This window comes from Leucoraja erinacea, chromosome 17 (genome assembly GCF_028641065.1).
Source record: "Leucoraja erinacea ecotype New England chromosome 17, Leri_hhj_1, whole genome shotgun sequence".
NCBI classification, from domain to species: Eukaryota; Metazoa; Chordata; class Chondrichthyes; order Rajiformes; family Rajidae; genus Leucoraja; species Leucoraja erinaceus.
Genome location: NC_073393.1, coordinates 36,770,909 through 36,795,321, shown reverse-complemented (window position 1 = coordinate 36,795,321; position 24,413 = coordinate 36,770,909). Strand labels below are relative to the sequence as shown.

At 40.9% G+C, this 24,413-nt stretch overlaps 1 protein-coding gene across 1 annotated transcript in view; it reads right to left on the bottom strand.

Moving 5' to 3' along the window:
* The window catches only part of LOC129705407 (putative leucine-rich repeat-containing protein DDB_G0290503), a 558,220-nt gene that overhangs the window by 113,874 nt on the left and 419,933 nt on the right, over positions 1–24,413 (bottom strand). Inside the window, exon 27 of the mRNA XM_055648958.1 lies at positions 6,875–6,997. Within this exon, the coding sequence (XP_055504933.1) occupies positions 6,875–6,997 (123 nt within the window). The remainder of the gene's footprint in view (positions 1–6,874; positions 6,998–24,413) is intronic.

The window sequence follows — 24,413 nt, the reverse complement described above, 5'->3', positions numbered from 1 at the left end:
AATATACCCACACATATACCCACACATAAGGGAACAGCATTACTCACAATTGACTTCTCATTCTGTTCTGTATGCTCCGGCTTCTTCTCCTTGTTGTTTTGTTCAATGTGAAATATTTCAGGATGATCTTGGTTGCACACATCACAAGTCATATGACTCTTGCAGTCTTTGTTCATGTGTCCTACCTTCAAACATCCGAAGCAAACTCCCTTTTCCAAGTCTATCCTTTCTCTGTGCCTCTTTTTCTTGATCTGTGGACACCTCCCCATTGTGTGCCCACTTCCTCTTGATCTCTTGGCATCCAGTATATTGATCCCAGCATTGGCTGCTGCCAGCTCCGTCTCTAGTTCCAGCTGTTCTTTCTCTCTTTTCAACTGCTCTTTTTCTCTATTCAACTGTTCTTCTTGTGTCTCAAGCTTGTGCTTTTTGCCCATGGCGGCAGCCCGTTCCAAAAGAGCATCCTTTTCTGCCTGAGCTTTTAAGCGAGCAGAGGCCGTTGAAGATGCACATAATGAAGAATTAGATTTGTGGCTTGTTTTGAGACATATGAAACAATACAATACAATACAATATGGGTTTATTCGTCACATTGCACATAAAGTGCAAGTGAAATGAATATGTCAGCAGCGATACAATGATAAAGAACACACAATACACAATAACAATTTAACACAAACATCCACCACAGCATTCATCACTGTGGTGGAAGGCACAAAAATTGTCCAGTCCTCCTCCATTTCCCCCCGTGGTCGGGACCAGAGTCCAGAGCCAGTCCATAGTCGGCTCTTCCCCACCAGAGACCGCAGCTTCAGGATGGTGTAGGCCGCAATTTCTTCTGATTCTACAACACTCCTTTGTATGGCACTTTTAGCTATGGAGTGTGTAGTTTGCTGTCCAACTTCAGATAACCACCTCTCTACATCTTGTATAAAACCATTAAAAGATTCCATTCTTTGTTGAAACCACTGATTTTGCCTTTCAAGCTCCTTTTCAGTGGTACTTTCATCAACAACTCGTGCTTTTCTCTGACTTCTTTACAGAGCATGATTAATTGAACCAGTTTAGATTGTACTTCATTCACATTTTCATCTGATTTCATTAGCTCCTTCAGCTTTTCAATTAACTTGTTAACTTGTTTACATATCGAGTTTCTTGACTTCTGACACTTTTCCATAAACAATTCCCAGCCTTTGTTTGTGTGCTTAATGATTCTTCTTTCCTTTCCAGAATCCTGACCAACATCGCCCTCTTGAGACTGAGCTTAGACATACTGGCTCACTATCCCTTTGAAACGCGTTGGCGTAAAGCCGTATGCTTGCGGCTGGTATTTCAAAACAACTGATATCGCTCAGATTCCAATACAGCTTCTCCAATAAAGCAATGCTGTACGTACTCACTCTCTCCCTGCCCGTTAGCTTTCGAGGCTTTCAATCTTCATTAGTTGGATTAGCGCAGGTGGCGACCTTATCCAGTTGATCGGGAGTGGGGATGTCAGGCTTGTGAAATAAAACAATCCTTTGTTCCATTTGAATGATTCACAAGCTCCAGTTTCACTCATAGAGCAAGTTTTCACTTAAGTATAATGGCAATTTCTAACTTTTCCAGTGTCTTCTTTTCCATTGCCATTACTACACAGGTAAGTAGGAATGATCTTACGCAGAACGAATAGAACAGAGCTTCCAAAAAGAACAGTTTAATTGGTTCTTTATTGGAGTAGTTGTACAAACAAAGAGATGAACACACCAGGTTCTCCTAATTCTCATACAAGTTGTAGCTTTCTGTTCTCCCCGATCTTGTGAGAATTGTGTATCCTCCACCCCCGTGCTTGGTCTGATCACTCCGTGTCCTCTAAGCCCATATGTTACGCCCCTCTATGCATCAAATGACCACCCGCAAATGTCCAAAATAATACTGCTAGAAAAATCTAGACAAAATAATATAATATGCCAACAGTAGCTAGCCTAATCATAAATGGCTCCCACAGTAATTAAATAACAATGCCAAGACAATCTACAAAACTATTTGGAGACAATACCACGTGCCTCTCCACATGTTTTTTAGCTGAAAACAATTATTCCATGTTCCGTAAAGTTATCAATTTTACTTGCAAGACTTAAAATCTGCAGCAAAATGCTTTAAATCTTTTTACAAGGAATTGAATCACTTCTTTGGATGCAATGGTAGCAATTTGCCAGTTCTGCTGGTCAACATTATATCATATTAATACCTTTTATTGAATAGGCTAATACTTCACTTTTAAGCACCTTCAATCCTGTCAAATAAAAATGAATAATACACAAATTGTAAAAGAACAACCAAATGCTATGCAATCATCAATCAAAAATATTTTTAAAAGATCTTATTCTTTCCTGTCAGGATAAACTGCTTTATGTGAATCAATAATTTTGCACATCACCAAAATTATTATGTTGTTTGTTTAAAGGATAATAAATAATAATTGAAATATTGGAATGGGAACAATCCAATTAGTAGAATGGGAAATTAATGTGTCTGCCTGGTGTGAAGTGCGATTAGTACTAGAAAAGTTAATGTGGACAATATATATATATATATATGTTTGCTTTACATGAGTTATTCATTCTCGATGTGTCAGGGAAGGTTGTGCCTTGTGTCAACTAGCCTGCTCTCTTTCATTTGTATTTTGCTTCATTTGCCTTTATCCCCCTCCCAAAATATCCCCCTCCCGAAATCAATGCCTTGAATTCCATGTTAGTTTAAAAAAAAAGGAACTCGAATACAAAGAGCCCAATTAGCATTTAATTTTGCCCAATTTTGATCAACATACTTTCGAGATTTTAGCACTGGCTCATTACTCTGGTTTATGTTTAAGGCAGCATTATCATTTTTGGTCTGAAAACATGGCAGGAAATTGTTTTAGAAAATTCTCGATGGACATGATATTAGTTAACCAAAAAATAAAAAAAATATCATCATAAAAACCGCAAAAATAAATTTTGGTCTACTCTACTGTCTATTGATAGCTGATAAAGCAATCAAAATATACTAGTAGTCCCAAAGGTTAGTGGACAAACAAATACATCAAGTCCTCAAAATTATTTGGAAGCAATATCACATGCTTCTTCTTGTATTTCTCAGCAGAAATGATTCCATGTTCCTAAAGCTTTGGATATAGATTTAACCTTTGAAATCCATGCAAAATGTACATTTTCTTATAAGGGTGTCAGAGACAGCCTTATTTAAAAGTACTGATATATTTTCTGATGCCAATATTCCTAAAATCAAAGGCTTAATGTAACTCTACGATGAGTTTAATTACACAAAGAAAAGCTTGCAAAGTAGTTTCCATGATAGTGTTCTGCTGTACATGGACTACAGCTTGGGAGTTCAACACCATTATCCCCTCCAACTTGCCATCAAACTCAGGAAACTGGGTCTCTGCTCGTCCCTATTTAACTGGATCCTCAACTTCCTCAATGCCAGACCACAATCAGTATGAATTGGGGTGCCCCTCCCATTGGTACGGAACTTTTGCATTTTTCAGCTTGAAATTGTGCAAAATGGTGCATACTGTAGTGAGTCTTTTAACTTACACTTGAATGCAATATATATGCTTTAAATTGAATTGGAGCGTTTTTGTAAGGGGGTAGGCGGAGCGATCACTGATCACTGGCCTTGGGCGTACCCAGTGAGGGAGTGGAGCAACCGAGTGGGGAGAGGGTGTGGAAGAAGGGTGTCCCCCCTCCCAGGATAGGAACTTTTTGAAATTTGATGTATTAAAATTATGTTTTAGAGCATTGTAGAAGTATGATTTCAATTTTTGTATGAAGTATTTTTAAGAGGTAACTTTTTAAGAGGTAAGAGGTAACCTTTTACGGGGTCAATTTATCCACACAAAGGGTGATGGGTGTATGGAACAAGCTGCCAGAGGAGGTAGTTGAGGCAGGGACCATCTCAACATTTAAGAAAAAGTTAGACTGATACATGGATAGGACAGGTTTGGAGGTATGGACCAAAAGCAGGTAGCGTAGCTGGGACATGTTGGCGGGTGTGGGCAAGTTGCGTCGAAGGGCCTGTTTTCACTCTATGACTACATTATACCTCCACCATGCATGAATGCTTCAAAATCAAGTGATCATATACTCAAGCATAGAAACATAGAAAATAGGTGCAGGAATAGGCCATCGGCCCTTCGAGCCAGCACTGCCATTCAATATGATCATGGCTATTCATCCAAAATCAGTACATCTTTCCTGTTTTTTCCCCATATTCCTTGATGTCGTTAGCCCCAAGAACTAAATGTAACTCTCTCTTGAAAACATCCAGTGAATTGGCCTGCACTGCCTTCTGTGGCAGAAAATTCCACAGATTCACAACTCTCTGTGTGAAGAAAGTTTGTCCTCATCTCAGTCCTAACTGGCCCCCCTTTATTCTTAAACTGTGACCCCTGGTTCTGAACACCCCCAACAACGGGAACATTTTTCCTGCAGTTACAGGAAGTGAAAATCTAGCAGACAAGCAGGATGCTTTCTCCAACCACCCCCATTTGAAGTCCACTGTCTTCCACCGTTTCTACCTAGTGCTTGGTACTTACTTCCAGCAGCCACTGGTTGTCCTCCTGGATGCACTGAGCCTCAGCCTGATCCATGCCGGTCACCTGGGCGAATTTGGCACAGAGACTCTCACGGCAGCGGCGCAACGCTTCCGACGCCTTGCACTGAGGCTGCTCCATGGCCGGAGCTGCAGTGAACGACTCGCCAGCCCAGCAAACACTCGCCATCCCCGCTCCCCGTCCACATCTGTCCCCGCCGCTGCTTCTGCTTCCAACACCCGCGGCCCATGCAGTTGATATGAGTTTTGAAATTTTCATTGATCACAGAATTTCTCACAACAGAGCGGGAGAAATTTGTGATCAGCGTGAGAATTTGGCGAAATGCGTGATTCTCACGCTCAATGCATGGGAGTTGGCAGCCCTGACTCACTCCCCCTCTCTCCACCCTCTCCCCCTCCCCTCTCTCTCTCCCCCTCTCTATCCCCCACCCTCTCTCTCTCTCTCTCTCCCCCATTTCTCCCTCCCACCTCCCCCTCCCTCTTGCTCTCTCTCCCCTCTCTCTTTCTCCTCTGTTTCTATCTCCTCTTTCTCTTTGCCCACCCCCCATCTCTCTCTTTCACCCGTCCCCCCCTATCTCCCTCTTCCCCCTCTCTTTTACCACCCCTCCCTTCCCCCTCTCTCTCCCATTCTCTCCTACCCTCTCCTCCCACTCCACCACCCCCCTCTCTCTCTTCCCTTTTCCCTCACCCCTCTCTCACCCCCCCCTCCCACCTCACTCTCCCCCTTCTCCTCCCTCCCTCTCCCTCTTCTCTCACTCCATTCACGCTCCCTCTGTCTCTCCCCTCTCTCTCCTCTCACCCCCTCTCTCTCCCCACTGTCTCCCTGTCTCCTTCCCCCTCTCTCTCTCTCCACCTCCCTTTGAGAGTCTGTCCCTTCGGCACAGAGACTCTCGTGGTAGCGGCAGCGGTGCAACGCCTCCGACGCCCCTGACGGCCCGGGTCTCTCGCACTGTCTGGAGTGCTCCATGGCCGGAGCTGCAGCGAGCGACTCGTCAGCCCCGCAAACACTTGCAGCCCCGGCAAACACACACAGCCGCGGCTCCCCGCATCTGTTCCCGCCGCTGCTTCTGCTCCCATCCCTCCCTCAGCCCCGGCTCTCCAACACCCGCGGACCATGCAGCTTATCTGAGTTTTGACATTTTCGTTGATCACCGAATTTCTCACCACAGAAGGTGAGAAATTTCTGATCAGAGTGAGGGCGTGAGAGTTTGCCTGAGGGCGTGATTCTCACGCTCAAAGATTGAGAGTTGGCAGCCTTGAGAATAGCTTCTTCCCAACAACCACTGGGTTCTTGAACTATACACAACATTAACCTACAAACTAAGGATGATCTTTGGACTTTGGGCTTTTTCATGGTATTGTGGTAGGTACTAGTATTAAGTAATTTTTAATTTTTGTTTATTATATATTATCCATGTGCATTGATGTTTACGGGCCTTTGTGCTGCTGACAATTAAACATTTCACTCTTGTAAGGAGCTGTTACTAGTGGAGGAGAAGCTCCAGTGAAGCAAGATGGAAAACATCTCAAAGGAAAGTTTGATCACTGGAGCAAATGCAATTTAGGCAGTGGAACTGGGAAACAAATATAAGATGGCTGCAATCAAATTAAAGCAAACATTTAGAAAGTCTTTATGCTATAGATGATAATGAAGATGTGGAACTTGGCGAGTGGTGAAAGGAGTAAAAAGTAATTGAGACATAATAGGAAGAGGCTCATGTGGAGTACAAATAGTGTAGTTCTTTTGAGCCAAATTAATTATTTTGGTATTGTAAATTCAATGTAACTATGTAATTTCAATCTAATGTATCGAGTTTTCTTGCACATTATTCCACAGAATTTGCAATATATTTTGTGTATTTTAGCAATTGCAGAGACGATTCCTCCCTTAATGTGATATTAATAGATGATAACAGGTTTCACATTATGCTCTCTAGTTCTCATGCACCTCTTACTATTAGATCAAAAGCAATGCAAAACAAGTTATTCTGCAATGAATGAAGATAAAGGAATGCAAGAGCGGAACTCGGTATCAAAACATGGAGGGGACGGGGGACACAATTTTTTGGCGGCCACGCGCGCATGCGTAAACTCACACACACGCGCGCGCGCGAGGCTTCGGAGGCTCAATCCAGCGCTAAAAGCGTAGATTTTAAAATCGGGATCACAAAAACTTGGGGGGGATGTCCCCCACCTCTCAAAACATGGGGGGGATGTGTCCCCTCTGCCCCCCCCCCCCCCCCCCCCCCGGGTTTTCCGCCCCTGAAGGAATGGAATGCCTTACCTTCTTCAGTTGTTCAAGATGAGTAAACTGGAAATCGTACTGTGCATCAGCATGAATGTGTGTAGCTTTGTAGGAAGCAAAGTCTGTTTGGAGTTTTACTACATTTTCTTCCCAACCAGCAGCCTGGAATAAAAAAACAAACCATTAGAAGGAAATAATCATACAAGGTAAAAACACAAATGCTGCAAGTTTTTAACAGGTCAAACGATTTTTCACTACACTTGAAACATTAACTTGATTTTTTCTCTCCCCTCAGATGTTGCTTCACCTACTGAGTATTTGCAGACTTTTCTGTTTGTACCTCAGATGCCCACCAAGTTTGCAATAGAATAAAAACAGGAATGATGGAACTATTCAGCAGATCCAGCAGCTAATGTTTCAAGTTAAAGCCCAAACTGAGAAAAATTAGAAGCAAGTTTAAAATTAACTTAAGGGCACAGGGTGGAGAGGACAAGGATAGGGTGGAAACTAGGAGAGATTGAATGACACTATCAATGATGATAAAGCCGATATATAACAATAAATAAATGAAGGAGGTATAAGTATGGGGAGACTACTGAAATCTGGATTTGCCAGAGAAAGGAAAAAATCTGAACATTGTAAATGTAACATATTATGTCAGAATGGGGGATTATCAGAAATTACCTTGAGTCTGGAAGGCAAGAAAATGGATAGTTCGAAGATGAGCTGTTTCCCTTTTATTTCCGTCATGCCCTCTCATTATCACTGCAACTTAAAATGTGTTTCTTTTCTGTTCCAAGCTCTGGCGAAAAGTCTTCAGCCTGAAATATTAATTCAGTTTCTTTCTCCTCAAATGTTCCCAGCCCTGCTGAGTATTTCCAGCGTTCTGTATTGTATTTCAGATTTCCATCATTTTCAGAATTTTGCTTTTGAAGTTGACAGTGGAAGCATTTTTAGATAGCTCATAGCATTATATATGCGCACTCAGAATTAAAAAAAACTTTCTTTGGATGCACTGTGAATATTTACACTGAAACCCCTTTGTGTTTTCTTGTTATATTATAGTTGTTGCATTGCCACAGGAAAGTGTGCTATCTCCTAGGCTAAAGCTATGTTTGATTAATAATATGAACCACAAGAGCACATATAATTCTTCGGAAAAGGCTGACAGGAATTGCAAAAGTAATTCGAAAGATGTACAAGAAAATAATTCTGCATCCACTCCAAAGTCTCTATAGTTCTCCTGTAGTGTCATTGAATGCATTTAATCCCAGTTTGCGCTACTTTAGGATTTAAGGAAGTGAATAATCCTGGAGCCAGAGCAGAGATTTAAATATTTGAATTACAGGTGTCACCCTTGTAATTAACGTCCTTTACAGGTTTAAAGATAGCCCCATGTTTCCCAGGCTTCAGGAAGCTGAGCATCTCAAAAGGGACAGCTTTGGGAGAACATGTGTGCCAATACAGCAGCTGTTGTAGTCCAGTAGAAGCAAGAGCATCCGCAGCTCCTCAACATCCCCCATATTAGACCTTCCTCAATCGAAAAAATACCTTGTCTTGTACTGGACAATCAATTCCCAGGCTCTACAATCTGCTTCAGAGTGACTTAAAGTCAAGGCTATCATTCAGGATGACAACCAACCTGGGAATGTACCATTAGAAAAATATTCATGCCTTTAGTAAAAATTCCTCAGCATGTAAAGCACTATGCATTTTTGGAATTCCCATTTTAAAATATCTCACCCTGGTGACATGATTGTTCCATTGATATGGCTAATTGCACATCAATGTAGCATTTGGGCTGCAAATGCTAAATAGTTGACATTTAATGGCACATTTAGGTGGTGTTGCAAACAGCTTCAAGTATGGAGCTATTTTAATCTTTCTAACTCAAGTCCAATGCTAGTAATTGTATCTCAATGAAAAGTGTAGAGTGAAATGGGCAGAGGTTAACCATGATTTCTCTGCTTTGTTCATCTCTACTTCTTGGATTTACCAGTGGCCATGATCAAAGATAAAGCTAGATGGAAGTTTTTAGCACCAAAATAGCTACACTGTATTGGAGAATGCCTCTCATACAAAATTCAGACCAATCCATAATTTTTATTTGATTTTAGGGAACATTGTTTAGCAACAGAATAATGCCTTCATAAATATTGCAGCTGGGTTAGATTTGATTTTATTCATTGCACTTTTGCAATGAAGCTTAATTATGTAATACTCCATTTGTGTACAAATAGCAAAGTTCTTCAGTTATTTAAATCAAATTATCTTCTTTTCTGGTCATGTTTTTTTCAACAATAGGTATCAAAAATTCCTGTTATTTTGTCATTTTCAAAAAATTGGTCAAAATAAAATAAAAATAAAATAAAGTCAGACTTCAAAATTCTTCACAAAGAAACAATTGCTTGGTGCATCACAAGCTGTTGGAAGTATTACAATTATTCCATGCTGTTGTAGATTAACCAACCTCAGGGTTAGTTTCTTATTTCATAGTAGGCCTTGCTTTCTGCATGGAAAAGCCATTGGTTTCATTAAATGAATCAGTGGACAAGCACAGATTTTACTGGCACAAGCAATAAACTAAAACATGCTGTATCCAGGTAACCCAAAGCTGTAAATCAAAACTCCCAGCGAGTCTGAAAAATCAATCTTTTTTTTGTTACCTCCAGGGCAAACACGATTTATAAATGCAGCATTCAGATAACTTCCAATTTAATGTTAACAAGGTTTTAAAGTCACACCTGTCTTTGAATGCAGGCATTTTGCTTCAAAAACATGTAAAATAATTTTATTGTGAAGGCAAGAAAATTCAAGGCCATGATGAAACACTGTATTCCAATGATGTCCTAATCTGTCCTAATTCCATAACTCAACCACTTCCAATATTGTACAATAAGCAATAATATGGGAAAATGTTTGCAATATGTCTCTAATGATAAACAAGATAAAACAGCTGAAGATTTTTTAATTAACATGAGAAAGCCTAACAAAATATGTCCTTCACAAATCCACAATAAGGAAGGTCTTGGAAATGAATCATAGCTCGCATGTTCTGTAACAAATAAAGGATTTGCAACGTTGGATACATTTTTAAGGATTGTAACAAGTCACCAACAGCTCTGCAACTAAATTTAGGGAGCAATATCTAGAAACCATAAAAACTGTCAGCTTGTGTATGGGAGAAGACAGACAGAAACATAAATCCCCTCTGTCTACCTGTAAGATTTTTTGTTTAATAAAGCATGTGGTTAGTTCATCTTACTGACTATTGTCTGCTATTTTAAGGTGAGAAACTGATAAGTAGTGTTAGCTATTTAAGGAATCCGTAAAATTTAAGCCGAGTGCCTGAAAATGATGATAACATGGAGATGTATACTGAGGGTTACCGAGTTGTGTGATTCAAGTGAGATGCTATATTGTGGAACAAATAACTGGATCTCCAAGAGCAGACCATCTGTCTGATGAATGGAGACCATTGAGGGATGAGTTTACACTCTATCTTGAGTTAATGAAAGATAAACAAGAACTGTCAAAAATAAAAAATACTGTACTATTGTGGTGCATTGGCCACACTGGCACAGGGTTATACTGTGCTATGTGACACTGAAAAGACATCCCCAAAGAATCCCTTGCTTAGATGGGTTACCAGCACACTACAATCCACCTTACAATGAAAACAATCAGCTGTTATTGGTTCTGTTCTTAGAAACAGGAGTAAGGAGAAACCTTTCATACTTTCATTCTTTCTTCATGGAACTGAAACTGTTAGAAGGTGAGAACATTTCCACAGATATGAAGGAATCTTTCAGAGATTGGATTGTTTGTTGCACAAACACAATGGGCTGAATTACCTCCTTTTGTGTTGTAAATATTTTACGATTGCATGGTAGACACAAATTGCTGGAGTAACTCAGTAGGACAGGCAATATCTCTGGAGAGAAGGACAAAGGACATTTATTATTACATACACCAATTGGTGTAGTGAAATTTGACTTGCCATGCAGCACACAGATAAAGATAAGACACAACATTAAAGAATTTAACAATAAACATAAAAACATCCCCCCACAATGGTTCCCACTGTGAGGGAAGGCACAAAGTCCAGTCCCCATCCCCATGTCCACCCATTGAGGCCTCCGCAGTCGCCGCTACGGGGGCCGATGTTACAGGCCCTTCTTCGCCGGGTGATTGTGCTCCGGCGTCGGGAGAACCCTCTCAGCGGCTTGGGATGCCTGGAACGGCCGCTTACAACCGGAGACCGTGACTTCCGAAGCCAACAGGCCGTGCACTGGATCTGGAGCTCCACCACTGGCGATCTCGGCGAGAGATCCCAGGCTCCCCGATGTTAAAGTTCAGCGCCGCTGCCCGCGGCTGGCCGCTCCACAGTCCCGCAGCTCCGTGATGTTCACCTGCAGTCTCAGCATTCCGGAGCTCCAGCGTGGCGACCCGGGCAAGGCATCGCCCACTCCGCGATAGAGCTCCAGCGCTGCGCCGCCACCGAAGCCGAGGTTCTGGGCGGTCCTCTCATGAAATGCCGCTCCAGGGTGGCGTTTCAGGTCGAGACCCTTCTTCAGACTCTCCATGGTGTGGGTTACGGCGGCAGACCCTTCTTCAGACTCTCCATGGTGTGGGTATAGCAGATATGGACTGTATATATTTCCCATCACCAATTGCCCTTGGATTAAATGGTTCTAATCAGAAGACAACTAAGAGTTAATCAAATTGCTCTGAGCCTCTAATCATTAGACAGACCAGGGCAAGTTTGAAACGAGAGAAAGAGTTACTGTTTCACTGACCAGAAAAGGAAGTTCTGTTCCTCTCCCCCACAGATGCTTCTTCCCAATATTTTCTAGTTTTATTTCAGATTTTCAACATATGCCATATTTTACTTTTAAAGAAGCTTCTGTATTGACTGATGATGCTGAGGTTTCTGCTGCATCGTGGGCCCAACATTAGGTTTTTATTTTATTTGTTTTGGAATCTGAACATTTATTGCCCATCTTTGCCCATCTTTAATTAAAAAGATGGTCACAAGCCTCCCCCTTGAACTGTAGCAATCTTGTAATCCCAGCCTTGTTGGCTGAAGAATTAAAATTACTCAGATGTACCAAAGATGAAGAATGGAGGATATATTTTCCAAATAGGATATAGTGCAACTTGAATGGAAATGTGTAGGTGGTGGGTGGTGTTCCCATGTGCCTATTGCCCTTGTCCTTCTTGGGGTGAAGATGAGGTGGTGGAACCATTGGAAGAATCAATGCCGGGTGAGTTTATGTATCTACTATCAGAATATCTTGGATGAGCAATTGCAGTGTATTTTGTAAAGAGTAATAAGCTGCAGTTACTCTGGTGATGACACAAGAAACTAATGCTTAGGGTGGTTGGTGGGGTGCCAATGGAATATTCTGCTTATTTGCTGGATATTGTTGAGGCTCCTGAAAGTTACTGGTGCTGCAATCATTCAGGGAAATGGAGAGCATTACATCACCCTCGTTGCCTGTGGCTTGTAGATCAGGGTGAGGTCTTGGTTTGTCAGAAGGTGAATTCCTCGCTGCAGACTATTCAGCACCAGATTCAAAGATCACCATGCAGGTCTCATTTGTTCTGCTTATAAAACTAACCTAAATTCTGCCCAAGTGCATTTTACTTCTCTTCTCCTCCAGGTATAAGCTCGTCATCATTCACTGTTTCAATGAAGTACATTTGCACCTCAAGTACATAGATAGGACAGGTTTGGATATGGTGGGTGTGGACAAGTTGGGCCAAAGGACCCGTTTCCACAATGTATGACTCTATGACACTGCAGCATCTCATCTTTTTCAATTCCATTCAGGAATCAATATCGTAAAAAAATTCTGATTATACATTTTCCCCCTTATTTTTCCAGGCCTGCTGCAGGCTTTACTCATTTACACCTCCTTGAGATCCATCTTTTGCTTCTACATTTGTTACACTACTTTCCTCTTCCTTGAGCCTTTGTTCTATTTTTAATATATACAATTGCAGCACTTTCCTTTGCAGCTTTCCTCATATCCCTTGCTTTCATCTCTGTCTTTATCCAGTACTGGGACAGTTCAGAATATAGTAACTATTCTTTCATTTCACAATGCTTCCTGGCTTGCTGAATATGCCCAGCATTCTCTATCCCTATGCCTCGAAATTTGATTACAATTAATTGCTCAATGATAAAAATTAAAAACATTAAAACTGAAGCTTATATTAAGTCACGTCAAAGAAAAGATCCAGCAACACAAAATATCAATCTCAGTTGCCATGATACACAAGATAAATATTTTGTGGGTCATAAAAACATGATAGTCTTTTGCAAATCCCCAAGAGTTCCTTTAGTCTGTTGTTATTATAGAAAGTATCTATGAAGGGAAACATACAGTACCAGGCGTTCACTCAGCTAACAGAAACTCAAATCAATACTACTTTTCTTTCCAAGTGACTCTGTGTGACTAATGGAAGCCTTGTACCTTGATGACATATTTGCAAATTGAAAAGTCATATAACATTTGCTTTGAAATCAATATGAAAACCCAAGATAACACAAAAAATGCCAATTTCACAGAAGCTTTGTTTTTAATGGGTCATTGGCTTAGCTGTCTATTGAACTTCTGATCTTTACTTTTCAGATTTAAATCTGGGTTGTTTAAGGTTGGAAAAGCTATCCTGGCTCCTAATTAAGGTTCATTAGATTAGCCCATACAATATTGTACATCTCCAAGGAATTGAGTACTTTCAGGTTAGATGATTTTATTAAATCACATAGTTTTGACAGTTGATCTTTGAATGGTCTTTTCTTCCATCAGTAATCTACTGACATTTTAGGAACCGATTTGAAAATGCATTAATCATAGCTATATTACCTTTAAAACTATTCTATGGTCCTTGTACCATTTTAAAAGCTATACCTTTGTTATTACCCCCACAGTTAACTCTTTACTATTGCAACAAAGTCAACTGACCAATACAAATAGGCAAGATAGACACAAAATGCTGGAGTAACTCAGAGGGACAGGCAGCATCTCTGGAGAGAAGGAATGGGTAACGTTTCAGGTCGAGACCCTACTTCACGTTTTTCCATGCTTAACCTTAATTAAGTACAATAAGCCTTTTAAAAAGTAGGCATAAAGAAGATGTTAACAGTCTAACAAAGTGAGAGTCTTGCAATTTCACTTTCATAAAATATGAATGTTAACTGCATTTCTTCTTCCTCTAGATTTAATAAAAACTAACTGGACAAATCTGAACTGTCCCTCGTTGCAAGTCATTTACCTTCCACATGGTGCAGGGCTGCACATAATCTCGCAATCTTGAATTTAACTAATCAATATTTATTCACACATCATTGCTCCCATTTCATTATTAACTTACAGATTTGACATGGAAAGGTGTAGAAGCTAACCAATAATAAATGATGAAAACAAGGAATGCTTCAACCAATTAGGATAAAGGTATATTCTGTTTATTGAGTGTTTGACAAATATTTTAACTCTTTGCAAATTTACAATGAACAAATATGAGCATTACCAGTTACGTGCATGGTTTATAATTCAAGCTAATGTCAGTTTCTTTTGCCACAGGAATAAAATGTTTCCGAAATACTTTGACCAAATGTCATGCAACTTTATTGTTGACATGCTGGACCTTGCAGAAAACAAAGCATCTCAGGCCCAACCCTCCAGAAGATCTTGTCTTGGTCTTATTCCTAGCTCTGAATCATTCTTGATGATATACTCAGAGGTCTCATAATCAGGCATTGGTTCTTCCAATGGTGCCACTGTTAATATTGCCCAAATTAAAGACACCATAAAATGGATGATCCCTGCACTTGTCAGAATTGCTTAATCTTTGTCAGCTGAACTTTACATGCTTTGATTGGCACCAGCCAGTCTAGGCTCAGCCTGGTATGCAGGATGGTGAGAGGTCCAGGTGTTCTCCCTGTTTCTCTTGAATTGATAAAATGTATAGCAGTTTTGCAAACAAACTTTAAATCCAATATTTCATTTGGATCACTGCAAAAGCATTGTAAATAGTATAAATAATGTTGCGAGACGATCATCCTGTTAATCGATGATTGGTCGAACTGTTGAGCCTTGGAGAAACTGTTTGAATCTCAGGACACATGTTTCAATGTTTATTATTGTTTGCTTCATTCTAGAACTCTCTTTCAAACACAATGTATTAGCCACTGTATTATTGGGTTCTTTGTGTTTAAGACTCTCATTGGTGTTATGTCTGTATTCTTTTGTGTACTGCAAAATGGCAAAAAGCATTTCACTTCATTACACCTCGGTGTATGTGAATGTCACTAATAAAAACCTTTGAATACTTTTGAAATGTCTGTCATGTATGGGGTTAATCGATATCTGTAATTGGATTGCAACGAGACCACCCCATGTGGTTCGGCCCCTCGAGGTCCGGGGACCTATAAAAGTCTGCTGCCACGAGGTCCTGCGCCGATCTTCTGAGAGAGCGCTTAGGACTGCGTGACCTTCTGGAGTGTCTCTGTTTGAGCGAGGCCAAGAGGGCTTGATCAGGCAGATACGAGGATTATCTGGTTAGGTACAGTAGTTGGAACTGTAATTGTGTTTTGTCAAAATAAAGTTTAGATGCACAAATGCTTGATTCAGTGACTTTTTGACTGAAACTAGACTGGGGGAAAGCTTAGAACAAGCTATTTACACCACCACCCCACCACCTCATATTGACCCCAACAACCAATACATTTTTTTACAACTGAGATCCAAGCCCTAATACTCATTTTATGGATTTAGATTTTAACTGAAATTCAGGCCAATTACAAAGTGATGATTATTAGTGCAGCAACACCAATCTAAAGCACTAATTTGGGCACACTGATGTTTCTAAGCCGATGACTTTCTGGTCTTTTATTGCAATTTATTGAGTTTTTAAAATAAGAAAATCCTCACTGTTCCCAGTTGTTCCAATAGAGAAACCCCAATAATATTGATGCAAATGGGCATTAAGGAATAAAAATTGTCTTTTGTCAAAGGTGCATAATCTGTTAATGGTACAAAATAGTAAGATAAACGTTTGAAGTTTGATATTTATTTTATGAGGAGTTACGATGAGGGATTACGTGAAGAAGCCCGTTCAGCCGCACGTGCGTCAATCTTCAAAGCAGAGGTGTGAAATCTCAGATCATAATAGTGACTGAAGTATGATAGTAAGATAGTAAAGAAGACTAGAACTACCAGATGATCTTAATGAGGGCTGGGAGCGGAGGGCACGTAATCCCTCATCGTAACTCCTCATAAAATAAAGATCAAACTTTAAACTGGTAAGTTCTCGTTTAATCTTACTATTTTACTTCGGAGTCACCTGAGTGACTACGTGAAGATTTCAAAGCTCTGTGATTTCATGCCGTGAGAAAACAAGTCTACACAACCACAACTGCCTCATTGACAAATGAGGGAAAACATTCATAATGCATACAGTCATGACATAGATTTAAACATGCTGATGCTGTTAAATAAGCAATAACAATAGTCACATCTCTCATCCGGATAGAACCTATAACAGAACATAAAATAAATTGAGAATACCTCTGGTCTGGCAACGGGTTATTATAACATGTTTGAAATATTGTTCGTTTGACCACACTACAGCCGTTAGGATGTGGTCCAGCGGAACGTAATTAACCCTTGCTGCTGCTGTTATAGCAGCCCTGGTGGAGCGAGATCCAGATCAGTATCTACTCCTGCTTACCTCAATTCCATTTTAACACCTGAAAAGATCTGAGCAGATAGGTTCTAATAACGTCTTTTGTAACTAACAATCATAGTTAGCTCAGAGTCTCAAAGGCTCTTGGTGACCTTGACGTATTGTTGTATATGTGTCCCCCACATAACAAGAAATTCCTGGGTATGTCTTGAGCTATTTTGAGACCTGACACTCCTACTGCTCTGCTTAAATTAATTATAGCATAAAATACTATGCATATATTTGCAGATGTAATCATCCTCTCCTGTCACAATAATGTAGCAAGTGACCTGTTGCGATAAACAGCGCCAGGAGGATAACCACCTAATGAGGTTCGATCAAAGCTAAGAATGTAGCTGGAACCCCCTGGTTAAAATAGTGTTACACAATGTCAATCTCCCATACTGCATTGTACTTGCCCTGGGAAACCTGTGTTACAGATATCCTTTACTAACGCGATATCCGAGGTGAACCCAACAACTTGGACCTCGTTAGCCGCAATAAGTCTGATGGAAAGCCCCTTGGCACAGTTAATGATCCTATAATTCAATATTGTCAAAGACCATTTAAATGAACAGCAATAACTCAGAATCTGTACCATTTTTAATATAACATGAGCATTAAACAAACGCTTCCCATCTCCTGAAGCAGCAAAGTACCGCTTTTTGGTACCATTCCAGCACTGTGAATACATACAAAAATAGGCATGACAAACCCAAGCCGTAAGCAGTCTATTGAGAATCTGTAGAACATATATTGATTTTATCATGCAACGGCTGATCTCTCAAGCCGCAGGCTGGACCAGCAAGTCACGTTTAAATAACCATATAATGTTGCATTGTTATTATTCCCGACAAATCGGGAATCAAACTGCAAAGGCCATTTCAACAGCTGGAACTTAAAGCGACTCTTGATGACTCTATTTCAAGACCCGACTCATAAAGCAAATTGGAGGAAGACATAAAAGACCATTCCTCATGCTTGTAGCGAGAATGTATCTTTCGCCACTGTTATGCCACACAATTTTCAACCTTTAAATTAGCATGAAAACAACATATTTATATTCAGAGTTGCATTGAATCAGAATTTCATAAATACTGCGTGGTCCAACACCCATTCGGTGTTGTCATTGATCTGTACTTAATGATACACCAGTGGCAAATGTGATTATGTACCTTTTACAGGATCTTTCCCCGATTGCACCCCTCGTGCTTATCATATGCCACATCTTAGTGTATCAACATGAAGTTGAGCATGCACCTATGCATATTCACTCAATCACTCTTTAACCCATAAATGCACTTAGGGTCTATAGATAGTTGATACCAATACATAAGAGTTAATAACTCATGCACCTCCAACTAGAGATGACATTCGCATGTTCTCCCCTTAAGCCATAGCATCTTTTTTGCAATATAATGACATATTTATTGAACAACTTCTGGAGCAATGTTTGTCCATCATAGCGGCTTTATTAGCTTCAGATGGTAATAGCAAGTTGTATTATCAATGACCTTCAAGACCCTTATTGTTTGTCATTAAGCATGCTGTCCGTTCTCAATCTTGCACAGATGCATCACATCTATTACATTGCCAGTTAGTCTAATGAATAAAAACTGCTTTATAACCACAAGGCTGTTCCAGGTTTCTATTGATTCCAATCTGTTACCCAGGGCGGAGTCACAGGCCAACTATCCATTTGATAACAACCTCCAATTTACTGGATAGGAGAGAATAATTTCTCAAGTAGCTTGAGACTGAGTGGATTTTAGCCAAATACAGCGTCAAAATATAATCCGACAATACATCACAAGTGTTTTTGAACTCTGAGTAGTCCTTTGAATGATTTATTGTTATCACACTGTTAAATTGCCTCATCATAGCAATGCCTTCAAATATCTCTGATGATCATTGTACATGGAAAAACCCTATGAAATTAGTTTGATCACCCTTCTTTCATAATGAATAGGCCACGCCTGACATCATTTTGAGTCTGCCCTGAACAGCAACTCTGACCCGGTTCCGATAATTCTCACATGTCCCAAGACAACTCTTGTCATAATTCTGACCTTGCCTTGAAAAACATTTCCCCAAACAATTCTCCGAGCCTGTCTCGAAGGCAACCTGGCTAAAATACCTGACTTGGCTCAACACTCTTCTGGCCAAATTCCAACCTTCTTGGAATACTAGTATTGTCCAGTTTACCTGGTTAAAATGCCTCTGAGTAGATGACAATGTCTCAATCATTTGTGTATTGCACAACCAATTGTAAATCTTACCAACTTGTTCGTGGTCACTTAGTTGTAGAGTAACTCTGGTCAGCTTTAATGCTGCTACCAGCTTCAGTGAACCGCTTCCTGCCGATGAAGCCGTGGGGTGCGTTTTCCACTAAACTATGAATCCTTACTCGTTGTTGGCCTAATTGGTCCAACAGTTTATGCTTCGCCCTTCAGGTTTTGCCTGTGGAATATGTCTTACCTGAATAGAATATTCGGCGGGTGGCTCTAACGTCCCCTGATAGCGGGCGGTGTTCACTACATTGTGTTGGGATGGCAACCTTGCTGCCAGGAATCGTACATCTGACATGTGCCCTTCATCCCTTGAGGTATGCTCCACGCTATACCCTCAGCCTCGGCATCAGATTACACTGACCCGGCATGTTCTCCTCTTCCATAAGGGAGACATTGAGCAGCCCTACTACAAGGCGCTGCTGGCATGGCCTCTCCAACAGGCCCACCCTTCAGGGTCAGAAAATGCCCCGGTAAACTCACCTCCTCCATGAGGGAGACATCATTGCAGCCCTTCTACAGGTGCTGCTGCCATACATTTAAGCAGCCCTATACAAGGCGCTGCTGACACGGCTTAGAGCAATAGGCCGGCACTGCCATAGATTCGGCATCCCCAATATGCAGCCCTGATCTTAGAGTGTATCTATCTTGAGCATCCTCTCAATAAGGCTCCATCCTGGCCAACTTCCAGCATTAACATTCATATCGTCGGAGGGAAAACCACTCCCAGCACCCGGCCTGCTGGAGGTCCCCTCCCTGGGAACCCCAGCGTCTCTGTGCCTATCGGAGGGAACTCCTCCCGGCACCCGGAGCGCCTGGAAGCCACTGACCACCCGTCAGCGATCCACTTCGTGAAACCCGACATTCTCCAGCTACCCGCTCTTGGCGGCAAGAACCGGGGTTTCCCCACAGCCCATAGCTGGTTCCCTCTTCGAGCCTCGCGAATCCTCCGGCTGGAAGCCTCTGGAACAAGAGGTTCCTGGAGGGAATAAAACAGGTAAGAAAACCAGCTTACCTGAAGTTTAAACTTACCGGGCTGGGGAGCTGCTGCCCCAACCGGTCGCCTGCACCAATGCATCTGACGTAATGACGCACGTGCGGCTGAACGGGCTTCTTCACGTAGTCACTCACGTGACTCCAAAGTAAAATCTCAGTCACAAGGCATCATTACAGAAATTCCTCAAAACGGTACGCTAGTGCAAATATTTACAACTTCTCCCTCAACCTCCTTCCTTGCATCACAAAGTCAAGAATTGGAATTTTTTGCCAAAGATTGCATTGTTTTAAATTGCATATGTAACACCAACAAATGAAATTGTCCATACTTCCACATACTTCCCTCCGGGGATGAATAAAGTTCTATCGTATTGCATCGTTTCATATAGCATGGCCTAGACAACATTCAGGACAGGCTGATAATTGGCATGTCAGGCAATGGTAAACTTCAGAAAGAGGGAAGCAGCCAAGTCACCGACCTTCAACATCCAGGTCACCATTGACTCAAAACTCATCCCACAGCTCAAAGGCTGAGTATTCTGTATTAACTAATTCTCTTCCTGAAATTACAAAGCCTTTTTTTTTTTACCCTTTACAAGGCACTTGGCAGGAGTGTAGTTCTAATAATTAACTGTCACCCAGGACAAAATAGCAATTTTATAGAGTCATACAGCATGGAAACAGGCCCTTCAGCCCAACTTGCCCATGCTGACCAATCTACACTTGCCCCACCTGCCTGCAGGTGTCCCATATCCCTCTAAACCTTTCCTGTTCATGTACCTGTTCAAATGCCTTTTAAATTTTGTTTAGTACGTGCCCCAACTACCTCCTCTGGCAGATTGTTCCATACACCCACCACCCACTGTGTGAACAAGTTGCCTCATCATCAGGTCATTAAATCTTTTAACCCCCCCCCCCCATTAAATCTTTCCCCTCTCACTTTAATCCTATGACCCCTGGTTCTTGATTTCCCCTAAAATACTACACTTGGTACTTAACTTCTTAAACAATTCCCGCACACCACCAGTACACAGTAGCTGCAGTTTGTTCTTTCTCTACTGTAGTTACTTGACTGGGTTATTGCAACAACACTTCCGAAACCTGCAACCACTACTACTAAAAAGGATAAGAAACCAAACTCCTGAAAACACCGGGCAGCAAAACTCTACCAGACAGCTGATAAAACTATAGTCTCACAGCGCCAGAGACATAGAAACATAGAAAATAGCTGCAGGAGTAGGCCATTCGGCCCTTCGAGCCTGCACCGCCATTCGATATGATCATGGCTGATCATCCAACTCAGTATCCCATCCCTGCCTTCTCTCCATACCCCCTGATCCCTTTAAATACAAGGGCCACATCTAACTCCCTCTTAAATATAGCCAATGAACTGGCCCCAACTACCTTCTGTGGCAGAGAATTCCACAGATTCACCACTCTCTGTGTAAAAAATGATTTTCTCATCTTGGTCCTAAAAGACATCCCCCTTATCCTTAAACTGTGACCCCTCGTTCTGGACTTCCCCAACACCGGGAATAACCTTCCTGCATCTAGCCTGTCCAACCCCTTAAGCATTTTTAAGTTTCTATAAGATCCCCCCTCAATCTTCTAAATTCTAGCGTGGCCTAGAGATTTCCTATAGATATAATAATGGATCTTCCATATTACACAAAAATGTGAAGGAAATTCTAGAGAGACCCAGGTTCGTTCCTGACCTTGGGTGCTGTGAGTCTGGAGTTTACACATTCTCCATATGATTGAGTGTGTGTCCTCCAGGTGCTCCAGTTTCACCCACATTGCAAAGATGTACGGGTTTGTAGGTTAATTTCCTTTGCAAATGGTCCCGAGTGTGGAGAGAGGAGACGAGAAAGTGGTATAACATAGAGCTAGTGTGAACGGGTGATTAATGGTCAGCGTGGACTCAGTGGGCCAAAGGGCATGTTTCCTGCTGAATCTCTAAACTAAACCATCATGTTTAGGCTGCTTTTTAAGTTGTACACCATCCTGATTTGGAAATAGATTACAGTTTTGCTGAGTCTATGCCCTGGGATCTCACCTAAGCCCTGTGCAACAGTACAGTAGGAACACCGTTCTCAAAGGGTTTCAGAATGCAAGATCTTTTCATGGCCAAATAGGGATGGGCAATATTTGCTGGCCTTGTTAAAGATGCTCACAACCCATAAATATATTATATAAATAAAACATAATTGGAAATAATGGTGTGAATAATGGTTTTCTTTGAGTTTTAATTTCTGTATACTTATGCACTAACTTAACATCAGCTCAATATGCATATTTTCAAGGCTAGCATCTGAACTCCAGCTGTTAGGAGACGTTCAGAAATCTTTCTCTGATGGTATCCATGGCCAGTTCAAAAGTGAACTGCGAATTCTACATGAAAGCATCAACACTTGCCGAGAACTCCAGCTGAGTAATGCCACAAACAAATCATAAACCAGTATAATTTTATAACCAGTATAACCAGTATTGAGTATTGGTTATTTAAGAGTAGCCAGTTTATCAGGGATGTACAAAAATAACTTAGAAAATGACTTCCCCATTGGGACCCTGGAGGATTAAAGTCGTGGTGATATGAACGTGAGAAGAATGAACAATTGACTTAAGTGAGGAAGATTCCATTGGCAGCTGTAAGAAATATTAATGCCAGTTTGATACATGACACTTTTTCCTGACTACTTTTTCCTTGCCACTGAATGAGCAATCTTGTTTACAACTTCCCTCTTCCTATCATAAATATGTCAGCAGTTGAAGATTTGTGGAAATCTAATTTCACAGTTCTGTAAATACCATCTCATCAGAAATACTTCCAAACCAAGATAAGAATAATACCTGTACATACACCTTCCATGGCTTAATTCACACTGAAATCACTTGAAGCAAAATTGTGCATCATGTAAAACAAGTGGCTGAATTATCTATTCTATCACGCACACCGAGTTAAAATGATCTCTCATGTATTTTCTTACTTATTTCTTTTAACCACCATTCCTACTCATGTACTGTAGTTAATGGATGTGCAAACTCAAACCTGGTGATCTGCTTAAATTCTTGTCTTGTTGGGAGAGTATGTGTTGCTATAGCAATGGGTCAATGTATTGTAATTTGCTGATCTGGATCACGGTTTTTCCTATACATATAATAATAATGGATCTTCCATATTACACAAAAATGTGAAGGAAATTTAGTCATCGTGTTTTTATTATTGTCTAACATGCTTTTGATATGTCATAAGTCACTCGGTCTACTTCACTGGGCTAAAACTATTCTTTGCTTTCATAACTTTCATAGCACACTTAACTGAATACTTATTAACAAAGAATGAGTTACAATTAGCATGCATTAAAATCAAATTAATTAGTTGCTGGTGGGAGCTGTAGATTATGCACCTATCATAAAAACTGAAACTATTCATGGCAATGTAATAATTATTTAAGTAAATTATCTATTTTTACAGGTACAAGATATCCATCAGATTTCAGAGTTTTGCTGATTGTGACTGGGAATCATTTGGTTTGATCTTTTACAATTTAGGAATAGAGATGTTCTCCATAATGGTCTCAATTAGTTCTGTTAAAAAGTGATCACAAGTGAAACAAAATGTATTAGAAGGAACAGAATCTGAAATGACCAGAAAGTAAATTTCACTGGAAATCAATTTGCACAAGAGTTGTTGTTCAAATTTGTACCACAAGAGTAATTGAGGCTTGTGTCAGGGAAAAGGAGGCATGGGTCAGGTAGCCGTGTTCAAGTATATTCCTGGAGGAGTATAGGGTTGAGAAGCATACTTAAGAAGGAAATCAGGAGGACAAAATGGGGACATATGATGGCTCTAGTAGATCCAATTAAGGAGAATCCACGAAGATTTTACGAGTATATTAAGGAAAAAGGGTAACTGGAAATTAACAGGGCCCCTCAGAAACCAATGTAGTCATCTATGTGTGGAGCTATAGAAAGATGTGTAGGAACTCAATTAATATTTTTCCTATGAGGACAATCCGTATTACAGTTGAGGAGGTGCTGGACATCCTAAAACATACGATGGTAGATAGTTCACCCAGCCCTCATCAGATGTATCCAAGGACACAGTGGGAAGCTAGAGAAGAAATTGCAGGAGCCCTGCCGGAGATATATGAATCATCGTTAGACATGGGTAAGGTGCTGGAAGACTGGAGGGTGGCACACATTATACCTTTATTTTAGGAGGAAATGCAAAGAAAAACCTAGGAACTATGGACCAGCTCATCTAACATCTGTGGTATGAAAGTTACCAGAGAGGATAGTTAGAAATAAGATATATATCCATTTCGATACTCAGCATGATTTTGGTTATATGTGGAAGATCATGTCATATGAATTTGATTGAGTGTTTTGAGGAAGTAACCAAGATGGTTGATGAGAGCAGAGCCCTGGACATAGTCCACATGGACTTCAGCAAGGTCTTTGATCAGGTTCCTCCTCGTGGTAGGCTGTTCTGGAAGGTTAGATCACATGGGATCCAGGGAGATCCAGCTAACTAGATACACAATTGGCTCATGGCA